This window comes from Halichoerus grypus, chromosome 5, assembly GCF_964656455.1.
Source record: "Halichoerus grypus chromosome 5, mHalGry1.hap1.1, whole genome shotgun sequence".
Taxonomy (NCBI): Eukaryota; Metazoa; Chordata; class Mammalia; order Carnivora; family Phocidae; genus Halichoerus; species Halichoerus grypus.
The window spans coordinates 154474819-154491843 of NC_135716.1; the positions used below are offsets into that span (position 1 = coordinate 154474819).

General features: G+C 44.4%; 1 protein-coding gene across 1 annotated transcript in view; it reads right to left on the reverse strand.

Moving 5' to 3' along the window:
* The window catches only part of CFAP57 (cilia and flagella associated protein 57), a 68384-nt gene that overhangs the window by 47468 nt on the left and 3891 nt on the right, over positions 1–17025 (reverse strand). Inside the window, exons 3-9 of the mRNA XM_036073440.2 lie at positions 15951–16267; positions 14311–14597; positions 12350–12557; positions 9133–9285; positions 2186–2325; positions 1018–1183; positions 182–295 (exon numbers count right to left, since the gene is read on the reverse strand). Of these exons, the coding sequence (XP_035929333.2) occupies positions 182–295; positions 1018–1183; positions 2186–2325; positions 9133–9285; positions 12350–12557; positions 14311–14597; positions 15951–16267 (1385 nt within the window). The remainder of the gene's footprint in view (positions 1–181; positions 296–1017; positions 1184–2185; positions 2326–9132; positions 9286–12349; positions 12558–14310; positions 14598–15950; positions 16268–17025) is intronic.

Below are 17025 nucleotides of genomic sequence, written 5' to 3' on the forward strand. Positions count from 1 at the left end.
TTTTTCTTTCACTGCATTTACTGCAATTAGTAATTAGCCTGTGCTTTTGTTTTATTGTCTCTTTCCCCCACGTAAACAGTGAACTCCAGGAAGAAAGGACTCATTTCTTTTTTGTTCACTCGGTGAGTGTAATGCTTGACTCTGTGGCCCTCATTTCCCTGGACACTGCTCACTCACTTACCTTCCCTGTATGTCCTTTCAGGTTTGAGATGTTCTCCAGGCTTGTGGTGGTAAAAATGTGAATCACATTTCCATTGACTGCAGCGAACAGGTGACCCCCATTGCTAAAGGAACACTATAAAGAAGCAAAACAAGACAGCAAGAATGAAAGAAAGAAATGAGCAGTCTGGAGGTTACAGTCAAGACCTCCTTTTCCTAAAGAGTTCCAGCTAAAACAGGTGTGGAAGTGGGAATTGGGGGGAGGCACAGATAGGACTGAGGACTGGCTGACATCTTCACTATTCCTGTAGCTCATACTGGCCAAGATGCTGCCACTGCCATGTGCACTGACCATGAAGCTGCTTAGATGGTAAAGCACAGCATTCACTCGTCTCTGTAGAGATTTCAGAGTGGGGAAGCAATTCCTTCAGTCACTGTTTGGTTTCTGCAGTCATCTCAGGGGGAAATGTGATGGGCTGCTTCCTGCTTCTCCCTGTTAACCTGCATATTCCTTGGCCCTTCTCAGTCTCCAACCTCACCTTTCCAGCTGGGACCCTGAGTCTGAGACAACTTTCCTTTTTGATGCTTTTTTGTTCCTCTGCAATCACAGAGAGGATTAATCACACCTGGGATCTCACAAGGTTTGGGGTTCAATGAAATATCCTGATGAGCATGAGAAAAATGAGATGGAGCCATATGCCCAAGAAGTGAGAGAAGAACTGGATTTCTTCCTTTTTCTTTTAAAGCCACTGAAGTTCTCTAAGATAGGCTTTGGTCTCACCTTGCCAGAGCGTGTTAGTCCTTGATATTTCAACCCTGGTTTTCTAAGAAACTGGACCTTTATCTCCAGCATCTTACCTCTCTGCATCCTCTGACAGAGTATTCTTTGAAAGAACGTATGTCATCAATGAGTAGATTCATAAGGCGTAGTTTGTCAGCAAACCCTACTACAATGAAGTGTCCAGACGGGTGAAGGCTGATTGTATATGCCTCTTCCTGGTATTCCTTAAATAGCTCCAGTGTGCTGTGAGAGAGATCGATTACTGAATTAGAAGTCCAGCCTGCTAATTCCCTTGAGCCCTCCACTGTATCTGGCAAATACTTTTGTCATAGCATTTGAGATACTTTATTGCTTAAAATGATTGGTTCCTCTTTTTTCTGGACTTTGGTTATTTGAGAGTGTCCAGCAATGAGTATGGAAGATAGGGGAAGTGATCAATGAGCTGTCTAGTGATGCTGAAGGCACGGCTCCATTTAGAATCCCCAAATCAGAAGGATCACACAGTTTCTTTTCAGCAGCCCAGCAGCTATATACAAAGACCAAAGATATTCCGGTGTGGGGCCAAACTAGGTTGGAGATTCTCAGGGAATCTATGCCAGGAGGATAAATTCACTAGGGAGTTAAGGGTGGCTAGGGGCAGTGACAAGGAGAAATAGATGGAATGAGTGGTCTGGAGAGCTCCATATGGTGAAAAACACATCTAGTGGGAGTGAGGGGATGGGAAAACTGGAAGAACATAGGAGGTTATATGAGAAGGTGAGATACTGCCGTGTTATCTTTATGTCCCTAGAGTCCAGCATGGTGTCTGGCATGTGGTAAGCGCTTAATGAAACACAAAGCAATTTTCTAGGCCAAGCACGAACAAAAAAGAGAAGAGAAACATGTAAGTTGCCTGGCTTGATTAAAAAAAAAAAAAAAAAAAAAAACTTTTCCGGGACGCCCAGATGGCTCAGTTGGTCGAGCAGCTGCTTTCAGCCCCAATCATGATCCCAGGGTCCTGGGATTGAGCCCTGCTTTGGGCTCCCTGCTCAGTGTGGAGCCTGCTTCTCCCTCTGCCTCTGCCCCTCCTCCCCACTTGTGCTCTCTCTCTCAAATAAATGAATAAAATCTTAAAAAAAAAAATCTTTTCCAACTGAAAGCTTCTAAGTAATTACATTTTAAAACTCTCTAATTAAAATAATTCACATGAACAAATTTAACAACTGAAATCTTGCATACTACAGTAGCAAAGCCTTTCATTCTTACTTTGATTCATAATTCCAGATGCGAATGGATCGATCCAGAGAACAGGTGGCAATGAGGGGTTTACGAATGCACGTAGCTAGACCGGTGATGGATGCCGAGTGCAAGGGGTACATCAGATACTCGAAGTGAGCGGGCTCCCCCTGGAGAAATCACAGAGTGAGATCTGGCAGAGTGAGCAAAAGGCTGGCTGTGCACTTCAGCTCTCAGTACTACCGTGAACATTAGTTAGCCTGGGTGCACAGGAATCAGGCTGTAGGAAGACTGCTTTAATATCATGCATGTTTTCCAATGCTACTCTTATTTTAAAACATTATCTTAATGGCGATAAAATATTTTATTCTATAGATATACCAGAATTTAATATATATATCATTTGTCTACTGTGGGAACATTTCAGTGGATTCCATTTATTTTTTTAAGATTTTATTTGTTTATTTGACAGAGAGAGACACAGCGAGAGAGGGAACACAAGCAGCGGGGAGTGGGAGAGGGAGAAGCAGGCCTCCCGCCGAGCAGGAAGCGTGATGCGGGGCTCGATCCCAGGATCCTAGGACCAGAGCTGAAGGTAGACGCCGATGACTGAGCCACCCAGGCGCCCCTCCATTTTTTTGTTGTTATTGAGGAGTAACACTAGACTAAACATCCTTGCATGTACGTCTGTGTACCTCTCTGATTACTTCCTTAGATCCTGCAGTGTGAGTGTACAACACTAAGCTTTCGAATGTGTAGGCATCCATTTCAAAAGATATCCATCTTGAATAAACATATTGTCAGCTGCTGGCAAAACCACCAGGTAAGGAAGTAGACTGCCCCCACCCATGGAGGTCCCTTTCTCAGATGCCCTGGATAATTTAGATAATGACTGCTTGATTGCTCCCACTTCTCCCTTCCTGTGCTCTCAATCCCACTCGTAGGCTTTAAATTAGCCAATAAAGAGTGAACCCACAAAACCCTAGACATCCCACCCTTACAGCCTCATAAAGGCAAAGCCCCATGCTGCCCCCCATGACCTCACAGTGTGGCCCTAACGTGTGCTGTGTACCCTCCAGAACCCGTGAGTAATAAATCATTTCCCCCAAAGTTCCCTGATGTTTTTTGCCGAAGTATCATAGTAAGAAACAAAAGGTCCGGTCCAGCCACATCACTGGCCCTGGTGGTAGAAACATCTGGGGGTTTGCTAGGAGTAGTATGGGTCTGGGCAAGTGCCTCCGGCATTCCTAGCCAATAGCATCACTATCAGCAGGCTGGGACTGACACAACGGATACATTTCTACAAGTAGAATACTGGGGGGAAATGTCATTCTAAATTCTAAAGACCTTGATAGGTATGCCAAATTTCTCTCCAGAGAGATGGTGTTGCTCTGTCACCGGCAGCAGTGAGAGCTGAGTGAATGATTTGAAATGAAAATGTATTCTACTACAATGGTTGTGTGGGTTCCCCATGTTCTGTAACCAGGGGCATTATCGCTGGGACACCCGAATGAGGAGTGATGGCTGGGAAATTCAATGAGGTGCACGGATTTTAGGTCCATTCACAAGGAGGACGAAGGCTGGGGTGGGGATTCCCTCAAATCCTGGCCCTTTCCCACTTATCAGCTTACCTCCATTCACTCATCCTTCCCTACTACCTCGGAGGAAAAGGTGCTGTGCTGGGGTCGGGGGGCAGGCACAATTATTCCCATTCTTTTCCATGTCTTACCCCTTCTTTCTCCAATATCTTCAACCTCCCTGTCTCTACTGGTACATTCCTATCAGCTTTTAAACACACCCAAATCTCGCTTCTCTTAAAAACAGCAGCAGTTCTCTTTCTTTTGTCTTTTTTCTGCACCTCTGCCTGAGAAGCTGTACAATGATGGAGAATCAGGGAAGCAGGCTTACTGGTTTCACTTAGAATTCATGACTGCAAGCCTCCAATGGACCCGGTAACTCCACCAGGTTTTTCAGTAAGTTCACTTTCTGAATCTACAAGAGATACTGATTTCATGCCATTTATTCTCTTTCCACGCCTTCCAAACTCTCTTCGTCTTTCCCCCATTCCCAAAGCTCATCTGATGACCTTGTCTCCTATTTCCTTGATTTTGTATCTTTGTTTTCTTGATTTTGTATCTCAGGCACAGAGCTGTAGACTGTCATAATCAATTCATGTATGGTCAATTTTTATTTTGTGTTCATTTCATTCCTTTGTTCTCTAATTTTCACTCTTGTTCCTCCCTTATCAAAGGCACCAATTAATGTGTCTCATTTATGTCCTTGGCTATTTCTATACATGGCATTGTGATTCTGATTGCATTCTGTAGTTTTACTTTTTTCTCTCAACCATCTATGTTCTCATATGTATAATCATCGCTTCTAACTTAGGTTTGGTATTCTGTAGTATGCATCCTGCTACTTCACTTCTCTATCACTCCTAGGAATAAACATCTGGGTTGTCTTCAACTCTCCTTATTATGAACATCAAGGTGAATGCCTTTGGGCATGTTCTTTAGCAGACCAGCATGATGTAGTTCCTGGTATGCATCCAGGGGCAGAACACTGGGTAACAAGATGTATGCATTCTCTATTTGACCAGGAACTATCAGACTGCTCTCTAGAACACCTGTGTCATCATCACATTAGGATTCCCATTTTCCCTTATTCTCAGAAATCTCCGGTGAGATCTGACTTTCTAATTTTTGGTAATATAATAAAAATAATTCTTATAAAGAAGCCTCTCAGTTGTGACATGCAGGAAACCATTACCCCACCACTCAGGCCATGCTCTCTGGCTGCTGCGGCCACCCTCTGCCCTTGCCTCTGGCGCACATTAAAGATCCCAAACCATGCTAAGCGAAATAAGTCAATCAGAGAAAGACCATTATCATATGCTCTCACTCACATGTGGAATTTAAGAAACAAAACAGAGGATCATAGGGAAATGGAAGGAAAAATAAAACAAGATGAAATCAGAGAGGGAGACAAACCATAAGAGACTCTTAATCACAGGAAAAAAACTGAGGATTGCTGGAGGAGAGGGGGTTAGGGGAATGGGGTAACTAGGTGATGGACATTAAGGAGAGCACATGATGTAATGAGCACTGGGTGTTATATAAGACTGATGAATCACTGAACTCTACCTCTGAAACTAATAATGCACTATATATTAATTGAATTTAAATTAAAAAGATCCAAAACCATGACTGACTCCAAGCACTTCACAATCAATAAAAAAGGAGAAATCTTTGAATTGAAGGCTGAACTCAATGAGGAAAAGAAAGAAAAGAGGAAGGAGCCTGTGAAGAAAGTGATTGTTGCCATGACTGTAAGGAAGGATGTCAGCTCTTTCCTTCCAGTTGTAGTGAACTGTATGCAAACCGACAGTCTGAAATTGAAGAAGCTCATGTACCTCTATTTGATGAACTACTCCAAGAGTCAGCCAGATGTGGCCATCATGGCTGTCAACAGCTTTGTGGATTGTGAAGATCCCTATCCTCTAATTTGGGCCTTGGCAGTCAGGACCATGGGGTGCATCTGGGTGGACAAGATTACACAAGATCGCTGTGCGCCCCTCTGCAAGTGCTTGAAGGAAGAAGATCCCTATGTTTAGAAAACAGCAGCAGCAGTTTTGTATGGCAAAATTCCATGATATCAATGCCCAGATGGTGGAAGATTAGGGATTTCTGGATTTTGTGTGGGATCTGATAGCAGATTCAAATCCGATGGTGGTGGCTAATGCTCTAGTAGCATTATCTGAAATCAGTGAATCTCACCTAAACAGCAACCTGCTCGATCTGAACCCAGAACATCAATAAGCTGCTGACACCCCCAAATGAGTGCACTGAATGGGGCCAGATTTTCATTTTGGACTATCTAATTACAACCCTAAAGATGCCTTGGAGGTTAGAGCATCTGTGAGCATGTAATTCTCTGGCTATCTCCTGCCAACTCAGCATTGGTGCTTTTAGCTAATGAAGTTTCTAGAGTTGTTACCCAAGGACTCTGACTACTATAATATGCTACTGAAAAAGTTGGCCCTTCCACTTGTCACTTTGCTGTCTGGGGAACCAGAGGTGTAGTATATCACCCTGAGGCTACTTCTGCTGCCTCATCCCACTCAATGTGCTTTCTGTAGAAAATGGCAAAATGAAGCACCAGGTCTTCCTTGCAACATGGAAGGATGTTCCCAATGAAAACAATGTCATTTAAATGCTGACATTTTCCAGCAAATTGCAAAACAACGTTTATACTACTGCCAAGAGGAATGTGGAAGGGCAGAACATGCTGTACCAATCCCTAAAGCTCACTGATGGCATTTGGATTTTGGCTGAGCTACGTATCCAGCCAGGAAACCCAAGTTGCACACTGTCACTGAAGTGTAGAGCTCCTGAAGTCTCTCTGTACATCTACAACAGCATTTTGAAAAGCTAATAGCCTAGACTGGTCCAGTGCCATCTGGCTCCCCTGTGATTGGTGCAAGCCAAGAACTCTTAACTGGAAGAAACTGCATTGCCCTGTAGAATCTGAACCCAAACACACTGAGGCCACCCCCCAAGGTAGTGACGAGTCTAACCTGTGCTAACATTAAGGTACAACTTTTTGGATAGTTTTAGCTTCCTGTGAACATTTGTTACCACTGCTTCAATCACTTCCCACCTCCTCCCACGGGACGCTGTTATCTGTCCTTACTTGTGAGCTTCTCCATAGCATGCCAATGGCTGGCATTTTTGAGTGTAGTTTGCTATTTTGTAATTGAAAGCTCATTTCAAAAACAGAAAAAGATAATATTAAAGCAAGGAAAAGTGTCACTGGAAAAAAAAAAGATCTCAGACTTGTTTTAATTTGCACTTTTCTGCACACAGGCAACAGAAATTGCTTGTGAGAGTGACCAGATATTGGATTTAAGGTACAAAGATTTCACAGTGGCCATTATAGATCTGTTCAGAGAACTAAAGAAAACCATGATTAAAGAAGTAAAGAAACTTCTGATAACAATGTCACATCAAATAGGGAACATCAAAAAGAGATAAAAATTGTTTAAAAAATAGAAATTCATGGGGCGCCTGGGTGGCTCAAGTCAGTTAAGCATTTGACTCTTGATTTCGGCTCAGGTTATGATCTCAGGGTTGTGAGATCAAGCCCTGCGTCGGGCTCCACATTGGGCATGGAGCCTCCTTAAGATTCTCTCCCTCTACCCCTCCCCCCCTTGTGCATATGCTCTCTCTCAAAAAACAAAAAACAAAAACAAAAACAAGAAATTCTGGAGGTAAAAAGTACAATAACAGGACTGAAAAATCCACTAGAGGGACTCAAAAGAGATCTGAACTAGCAGAAGAAAGAATTAGTGAAGTTAAGGACAGATCAATAAAGATTACACAATCTGAAAAACAGAAAAAAGAATGAAGAAAAATGAACTGAACTGCAGGTAAATGTGGAACACCATTAAACACACCAACATATGTACAATGGGAGTACCAGAGGAAAGGAGCAGAAAAATATTTGGATAAATAATGGCTGAAAACTTCCCAAACTCATTGAAAAATATTAATGTACACATCTAGGAAGCTGAATGAACTCCAAGAAAGATAAACACAAAGAGATTCACAGACATATCATAGTAAAAATATCAAAAACCAAAGACAAAAGAAAAAAAAAACCTTGAAAGCACCAAGAGCAAAATGATTGATCAGTTACAAGGGAACTCCAACAAGATAACAGCAGATTTCTCAGCAAAAATAATAGAAGCCAAAAGGGAGTGGAATAACATGTTCAAAGTATTCAAAGAAAAAACTGTCTATCAAGAATTCTGTATCCAGCAAAGCTATCTCTTAAAAATGAAGGTGAAATAAAAACATTCCCAACAAGAACTAAAAGAGTTTATTGCTTGCAGACTTGCCTTAAATGAAATACTAAAGGAGATTCTTCAGGTTGAAAGCAAGTGACCCCAGAGAGTAGTTTGAATCCACCAAAAAACAGAAAGAACACCAGTAAAGGTATTATGTCATTATGAAAGATAACATAAACACATATTTTATCCCCACTCTTCTTTAACCTTACTGAAAAAGCCACTATATAAAACAATATGTATGTTATGCATTGTTGGGTGAATGGAAATGTATTTGCCAGTAACAGCAAAAAGATGGTAGGTGGGAGCAAATCTGTATTGGGCTAAGGAAGTGACTTCAGATGGTAATTCAGATCCATAGGGACAAACAAAAAAGAACCAGAAGCAATGAAAATGTTCTAAAATTGACTGTGGTAATGGTTGCACGACTCTCTGAATATACTCAAGACCACTGAATTGTATACTTTAAATATGTGAATTGTATAGCATGTGAATAAATACCAATAAATACTCAATAAACCTATTATTTAAGAAAAAACACCGTTACTGAGAAAGATATGTTAAGATCTCCTACTATGATTGTAGATGGTCTATTTTCCTTGTTGTTCTGTCAATTTTGGCTTCATATATTTTGAGTGCATGCTATCAGGTGCATACAGTTTTAAAATTGTAATATCTTCTTGATGAAGTGAACCTTTTGGAAGTTCAAAGTGATTCTCTTCATCTTTGATAGTGCTTTTTTGTTGCAATGTCTGCAGTGTATTTATGCTAGCTTTCTTTGTTATTTAAAAACAAAAAAGGAAAAATAAACTTCTTTATATACATATGTCTTTGTGTACATGAGCAGCTATAGTTGTACATTGAATTCTCTTAAGTGCAACCGCAGGGTTAAAGGAGATGTACAATTTAAACCCGACAGACAACTCCAATGTGTCCTCCAAGGAGGCTGCAGCAATCACAATCCCACTGAGGATAGCAGAGTGTGTCTACAGTGAAATCTTAAGATTAGAGTTTCTTTTGCTCTTATGAAGAGGCTGAATGAGCCATGCTCAGCAAATTTGGATTAAAAATCTGCCCACATGGTAACCAGTCCTTGGGCTGGGAGGAAGTGTTACTGGGGAAGACTCACCTTGCTGATCTCTGTCAGGGACATGGTGATGCTGTAGAGTTGGTTCTTGCTGGTGCTGGCAACCAGGGTTTCCTCTGAGGGACTGAAGCACAGGCAGAGGATGTCCTGCTTGTCAGACTGACTTGGCTCATTGCTCTGTGGGTCCAGAGGAATCTGCCCAAGATGCAAAATAACTGTTAGTAATGTTCCCACATCATCAATAAGTGTGTCCTTGGACTTTCAGAGTTCTCTCAGATACTTTTAGTTTACAGACTCCCAGACCAGCATGCTTCCAAGGATCCTCCTCAGATGCGGAGAAGGGAGGGTTTGAGTCACTTCTGTTTCTGTGGGTTTTGTATTCACCCTAACGTGTTGAGTGGCTGACTAAGAGACAGTAGCATGGATAAAAATGATCACACTCTACATCTCAGTTTGAGATCCCCTCTGAAAACAAGGGTTAGTTTAAATCCCATTCTTGCCCATCTGTCAGAAGCCCAGGGCATGTGGTCAAGCACACCAATGTGTACTTCGGGGCAGCAGAGGGGAAGGTGACAGCCCCTCTTCCATGTAGGGCAGAGAAAAGAAAAGGGGCCACACAGCAGCCCAGCCAGCAATCCCTGAAAGGGCCTGGGGTTCCCAAGTAGACATTATAATCTCAGATTTCCTTTCCCCCTGCCATTGCTTTTTGTCTGCTAACAATCAAACTTCTCGAAAGGCTGGCCTGCATATACCATCTCCACATCCTTACCACCCACTCAGTTCTTAATTCCTCCCACTGCATCACTTATTGAAATGTCCTCATCAATATTAGAAATTTCCTTCTTGCCAGAGCCAGAGGCTCCTGCTCCGTCCTCATCTTCTTGACTTTTCTAGATCCTGTTGCAGTGATGGCAGCACCTGCCTCCCTGGGGGCCAGGACACCAGGCTCTCATGTTTCCCTCCCCCTGCCTGGAGTTCTGTCCTCCTGTATACCCCCTATTCCTTCTTCCCATAGTCAACGCCCCCGGCTCTGCCAGCACAGTGAGGGCTCTGGGAGGGAGAAATATCCTGCCCTGCCCTGCCCTGGGCTGGGTGGGCCCTAATCTCACCTCAGTGTGCTCACCAGGGAGCTGTCCTCTGCTGCCACATTTATCACACTGTGTAAAGCAGTATGGGAACCCACAGACTGAGGACCTTGTCTGTGTCCCAGTGCCCAGCATCGTACCTAGTGCGTAGCAGTGCTCAACGGAAGAGTAAGTGCTGCCTTGCTGCTCTCCTCTAGAGCCAGGGAGGTCCTTGGGGGAAGCGGCCATGACTGATGCATCTATCTCAGGCATCAGGCACGGAGCCTGGGCCATGGTGGGTATGCCACATCTGTTCAATGAGTGAGTGAATGGCCACTACTTCTCAGTGTCCTCTGCTGGGTTCTCATTCTGTCTCAGGCTCTGAATTAGGAAATGCTAAGTTTTGTCCTCAGTCCTCTTCTTCTCCGTCTCTATATTTTATCTGTCAGTGATTTTGCCTAATATGAGGGTTTCAATGAAAGCAGCAGTAGTGAAAGTAATCACAATGATAAATCCTTAAAATAGTAAACAAAGCATCGGCTCTGTACCAGACACAAGCTAAGCACTCTGTGCTGTGTGTGTTTGTGTGTGTGTGTGTATGTCTATGTGTGTGTGTGTGTGTCTGTGTGTACATATTGATCTAACTCCCAAAGTCTAACCCACATTGCCAACTGATTCACTTTATTCCGGGGCCTGGTAAAACGTCAACTTCCTTAGCAAGGCCTCCCCAAGCTACTCTCTCTAGAACAGAAACCTTCTCACTCCCTGTCCTTTTCCTGGCTTTATTTTCTTCACAGTGTTGATCCGCATGTGACAATCAGTTCATATTCGTTTGGTTGCCTGTTGACTGTGTTCTCTGGACCGGCTCTTAGTGTGCTTGCTTTCCCTACTGCACCCCAGCCCTTAGCATAGAACCTGGCACATGGCAAACCTTCAACATATATTCGTGAAGTGAATAATCAAACAAGAATGAATTGCTTTGGAAGTAGGCAGTGTAAACTCCTAATAATTCCCCATGGTTCCCACTCACCTTGCTCCTACCCCCATTTTCCTACCACTGGCATCTTTTCCCAGGCATCCAGTCTCCAAGCCGAGGCATCATTTCTGGGAGCTCCTTATCTCTGGCTGTCCACGTCTACTCAGGGCAAGTTCTGCAGGCTTAACCTCCACAAAGGCTCTTTTCCTTCCCACTTTCCCTGCTATTCATTGCCGTGACTAGACCTCAGTACTGCTTGGCTCAAGTAACAAAGCCTCTTAACTGATTCCGAAGCATGGCGATAGTGAGTGCTCTCATTTGCTGAGCACCAAGCACCGCACACATGATTTACACAGGTGTTGGCTCATCCTTTTGATAACCACCAGGGATGGGCTACTTTCTCAGGAAGAAACAAGGTTTTGCTGGATTCAGCAACTCGTCTCGAGTCACTTCACCGATAACGTCAGAGTCAAGTCTGGCTCAGTCTGTGCGTTTGTAGCCACCCCACACCTAATGCCTCCAAATCCCCCCCAACTATACACCATTGGCAGATTGCGCTCAAAAGCAGGCTGTCTGCTGAATTACACGCACACTCCTCAGGCTGGCATTTGAGATCTTTCACCAGGCTCAGCTCCCATCTTTGCCTTTCAAGTGATTTCAGTTCCTCTCCACCGGGGAGCAGAATATCTCCCAGACACACCACCTGCTCCCTGTCCATGGTGCCTCTGCCTCACCTGTTCCTTCCACCTGCAATTCCTAACCTGTTCCCTCCCATCAATTGTTACCCTTCCTCTAGGACCCTCCCCAGAGATGACCACCAAACACCCAGAGCCTTCCTGGATCCTCCCCAAGCACAGATGTTCTCTCTCTATAGCGGTCTGTATCACTTATTCCACAAACATTTACCGAAGGCTTCCTATGTGCCAGACGTTAAGTATCAGTATATATCATAATATGATTTTTGTTGGAACACTAAGCTTCAAAGAGAAAATATAACTTGCCAAAGTTCTCTTCCAGAATTCAAATCCAGATCCTCCCAATTTTAAGCCCCACTCTGTCCACCCCGTCCTGAAAACTCCCCACAGGGACAAATGGCTCAAGTCCCCATCTCCACTCAACCCTACAGCCCCTTCCTCCCAGCAAACTCCCTGTCAGTGCTCTGCTGATGGAGAACACGCGCCAGGAGGACCCCAGTTCTGCTTCTTTCTCCCCTCCTTACCCGGATTTCCCTGCTCTCTCGGTAAAAATCCTTCTCTTCCATCTTCTCAAACAGTAAAACTCTGCCTGGCCCAGCAGAACAGGCGAATCCCTTTGAATAGGCTGCAAGGGCGAACACCTGGGGCATGGCCAGCTGGCTGTGGCTACTGGCCAACGTGACCTGTTCATAGGAAGGGACCGGGGAACTGATGGTTGGAAATTCGATCAGGCTAGAAAAAGAAAATAGCATGTAAAGTTTACAGAGACAGTCCCCACGAGGCGAGTTCAGCTAGGGATGAGAAGGAAGGGCTGTCTTTGGGGGTGGGAGAAATCACCCATTGTGAGCCCCATAGCCAAAATGCCACCCTTTGGCCTCAGACGGCTACACAAACTCCAAAGAAAGACTGGAAGGTTACACATTTATTTGGTAGTCTCACCACCCTGTGTGGGCACTATTATTACTGGGGTTGTTGCGTGCATTATTATCCTCCTTTCGTTTAGGAAAAAGTGGCTCAGAGAGTTTTCCAAGATACACAATTAGTAAACAGGAGGGCTGAGATTTGAATACAGGGTTCCATTTTCTTCCTCCCTTCCCCCCTCCCTCTCTCTTTCCTCCTTCCGTCCCTCCTGTTCTTCTTTCCCTCCTTCCTTCCACATAACAAATATGTATTGGAATTATACTGTGTTAACAACTCTGTGAAACTCAGTAAGACTGACATAGTTCCTGCCCTCAGGAGCTTAGAGTCTAGAGGACAAGTGCTAAGGACCGTTAGGGAGCTGATGGCTGGGATGGGAGCAGCCAGTCAGCAAGGAACAAGGGTTTTCTGAGGACAATTACAGAAGTGGTACACCCATCTGAGATGAGCAGAGGCTGAGAACTCCCAGCTGATCTGCCAAACGAACAGGATTATGTCAGTCTGTGAATATGTCCCGAGGAGTCGTGTAGGGGAAACTACACAGGACTGAGCCTAGAAGCAAGACTGCACGAGACATGTGTGGGGGACAGAGGCAGGAGCTGATGCCCCAGATGTAAAGATGGGTCAGAGCAGCAGGGACATGTGCGCCAAGTTCACGAGTCTGGGCTTTATTCTTAGAGCACCAGACCCACTGCAGGATTAGGAACATGGCAAACTGGAGGACAGAGGGACTCATTAGGAAGCTCCTAATAAAATCACGACGGAAAAAGGAGAGGTCACGTGTGTGGGGAATGGTGAAAAATGGTGGACTGAAAGTTACCCAGGAAGAAGAATCTATCATATGCCATGTGTTGGAGGGCTCAGGCTCCAGAGACAGTGTTATGATCTTGGGTGAGTCGCTTAACCTGTTTGAGCCTCATTGTCCTGTCTATAAAATGGGCATGATAATAATTTGCACTATATAGGGTAAGACTCAAATGAGAATACATATAAAGTGCTTAACACAGTGTCTAGTACATACAATGGTACATTCTAATATGTTTGAGATATGATTATTATTGGCTGTAGTAGAAGTAAACTTGACCCGAGACCCCACTTTACCCCATATGCTTTTGTCAGATTTACCAACAACTTCCCTGCACTTCTTTGTGGGTCTGCTGGCTCCTTCCAAATTGTGAGGTCCTTGAGGACCCATGTCCCCAGCACCTAGCAAGGTGCCTTGCACACTGCAAGGGCTTGGTGGCCAGCTATTGAATTGAATCAGAAAATTAGGCAGCCACTAGAAAATGTCTGTTTGAAAATCTATGGTTTTGAAAACTAGTCCAAATGCTTATAAAATGAGAGTAGGTATAAAAAATAAAAAGAATTGTATCTAGGCTGTGGTCATAACTGTCAAATTTGTGCATGAATATAGACGAACATGAGAAAGGCAGAGGGAAGATGAAAAGAGTCGATTTTAAGGTGGGGGAGTTCTGAGTGACCTTAAAAGAATGCTATTTTTGGCATAAGGCTATTAGGATGACGAGCATATTTTCACAAGAGCACCAACCCAGAGGGGCGCCATTACCTCTCTGATTCCTGGATCTTCCCCAGGTTCTTGGTCTCACTGGTGGGCTCCTTGACCATTATACTTGTCTCCCAGCGTTGATCTCCGGATTCAAAGAGGAAGAGCCTTCCTGTATCAGTGCCAACGATGATCTTGTCATCAGACACCCAGGTGTGGGCTAGGTAGTTTTGGGGTTCTCCCCTCTGAAAATTGGTTTGCTTCAGGGTTCCCTCAGCAAAACGGAGGAGCTTAAACATCCCATTTCCAGTGACACAAACCTGAGTGTTATCCTGAGGATTGAAGCTCACCTGTAAAATGTGAAAGGATAAAACTAATCTTGATGGAATTACTTCTCATTTTACGAATGACTATTTATTTCAGGTAGCTCAGAGTATCCTTTAAACATCATGAAGTCATGATAAATTTTGATACCATATTTGATAAGAGCACAGATTCATTACGTTTGTAGGGCCCATGCATCTTAAACTAGGAAACCTACAGAAATCATTTTACCAAGGCCAAAAAGAAGATGAGCAAGTCTTGACAAAATGGAACAAAGGCTCAGCTGGAAAAGGGGGATCTGGTTGGTTTACGTGCCCTGCCCAGGAGGAAAGGGACCATGTCAGCGACAGCTATGCAGTCTCCTACCAAATGGGATATATAGTAATAGTAGTCAACCTACACCCCTACTAGATGGTGAGCAGCTGACCGGCCATAGTTTCTTCATCTTTGTATTCCCAATGCTGGGTTCATAGTGGGCATCTGATAAATGTTTACTGGGGAGGATGTACTCTACTCTGAATAGGGATGCTGGACCTGATCTCACCAAGACCTAGATGAAATAATCTTCTGGCTCTCTCTGTCTTTGGTCTGATTCTGTAGTCACCAAGTAACCTCTGAGAACTAATTTCACCTCCCGAGTTCTCTATCATTAGGGAGGAACTGCACCAGGTAAATGACAGGAGCATTCTGGTTGTCACATGCTGGGTTAACCACCAGCCTCTTGTGAGAAAAATGGGGTCCATTCCTGAGACACTGACTGGCTATATCTCTGAACAGGAGCAGATCTGAGTTCTTGAACTTGTAAAGCTGAGTACCAGATCCTAGCCTGGGGTGACTGCACCAAGATAAAACCTCTTTGGGACCCACTGCCTAAGCAGTCAATCAGCCTTCCCAAGGGTCCTCTTTGTTTTGCCCTCAAACCATGATGGCAAGTTCCACTCCCCACGTAACTACAATTTCATGGACATGTTCCTCAAGATCTACCACTTCACATTACATTCTTAAAATCTTTCCACTGCCCAGCAAAGCTGCTAGGAAGAGGCCAGACATAAGACAAAGTGGGTTCTCAATCCATCTCGGGGGCCGACCTGGGAAAGCAGTTCTGGGCTACAGGAAAGAAGACAGGCACAGCAGACAGTGAATCCAGCCCCTGCCACCCACTACCTATGTGATCTTAGGTGAGAGGCTTAAACTCTAGAAGCCTCAGTTCTCTCATCTATAAAAGTAGGATAATAATTATGCAGACCACACGTGGTTGTTGAGAGACTAAATTTAAAAATGCAAATGAAATCAGCATTGTTCCTGGCACATAGAAAGCATTCCATCAAGCTCTTACTATTTTTTGTAACTTGCACAATACTTGTTATGCGGGGAGGTACCTGGTAGACAGCATTGTTCTGAGAGTCAGTTCTAATAATAGCCATGATTTTCTGTTTTTCCCACAGCCAGTAGACAAGGTTTGATTCTGGAGGTGATGTCTGAGTCAACAGGTATTTGGAGTCTGGAGAAAAAGCCATGCTAATAAATCTCTGAACGGGAAAGTCAAAATTATTAAGGATTTTGCGCTTCCGGCAAGGGATGGATGACAGTTCATAAATGGTGATGACGGGTTTTTCTTGCACAGTCTCGGAGATAGCGAGGTATCGCCGATTGGGACTGATGGACAAGGCCAGCATGCCCTGACTCTTGTCTGAGCCTGCAAACAGAGGTAAAGGGGGATAATGAGGGCAGATCGTGCTTTCACCATGACTCAACATGAACCAGGCACAGTGGTGGCAGGTTTGACATATGGGAGAGAGGCACAGAAATGGTAATTGTCAATCCCTGCAGTCCCTTGGTACCACTATGTCTGGGGTATTAGGAAAATGACAAGGATGGGTACCTCACCGAGGCTGAGGTAGGAGGAGAAGTCAGGGAAGAGTGCCAGGAGGACCAGGTGGCGGCAGGTGGCAGGAAGAGCAAAGGTGTGGATGTGAGAAAGGGAACAGCATGGTGGAGAACTACAAACAGTGGGGTATGGCTGGAGAATCGCATGCGAGCCAGGGGAAACCAAACGTGGGTCTGGAGGGGTGGAATAGGGTAGGCCTTTATGCTCGGAGCCACCAGCACTCGATAGTCCTCTACTTTTGAGGCTGGAGTCCCCAGGTTCTTTCACGGTTTGGTCATCTATGTGATGTTCTGGCCATGAGACAGCCACAGAAATCTGCTGGACTGGCTTTATGGTAAAGCTTGTGCTTTCTCAGAAACCAGACATGGATGCATTCTACCCCTAATTTTCCTGGAATATGTCAGTGATATCTGGAGCTAGCGCAGCCATCTTGCAACCATGAGGTAAAAGGCACAAGAATAGAAGTTGTGGTCTAGAAAGCAGAGGCTGAGGCCAAGATTCAAGTGGCAAATACTTTATTTGGGAGACGAAATCAGGCCCGTGTTATGACTTTCACGGACCCCTTC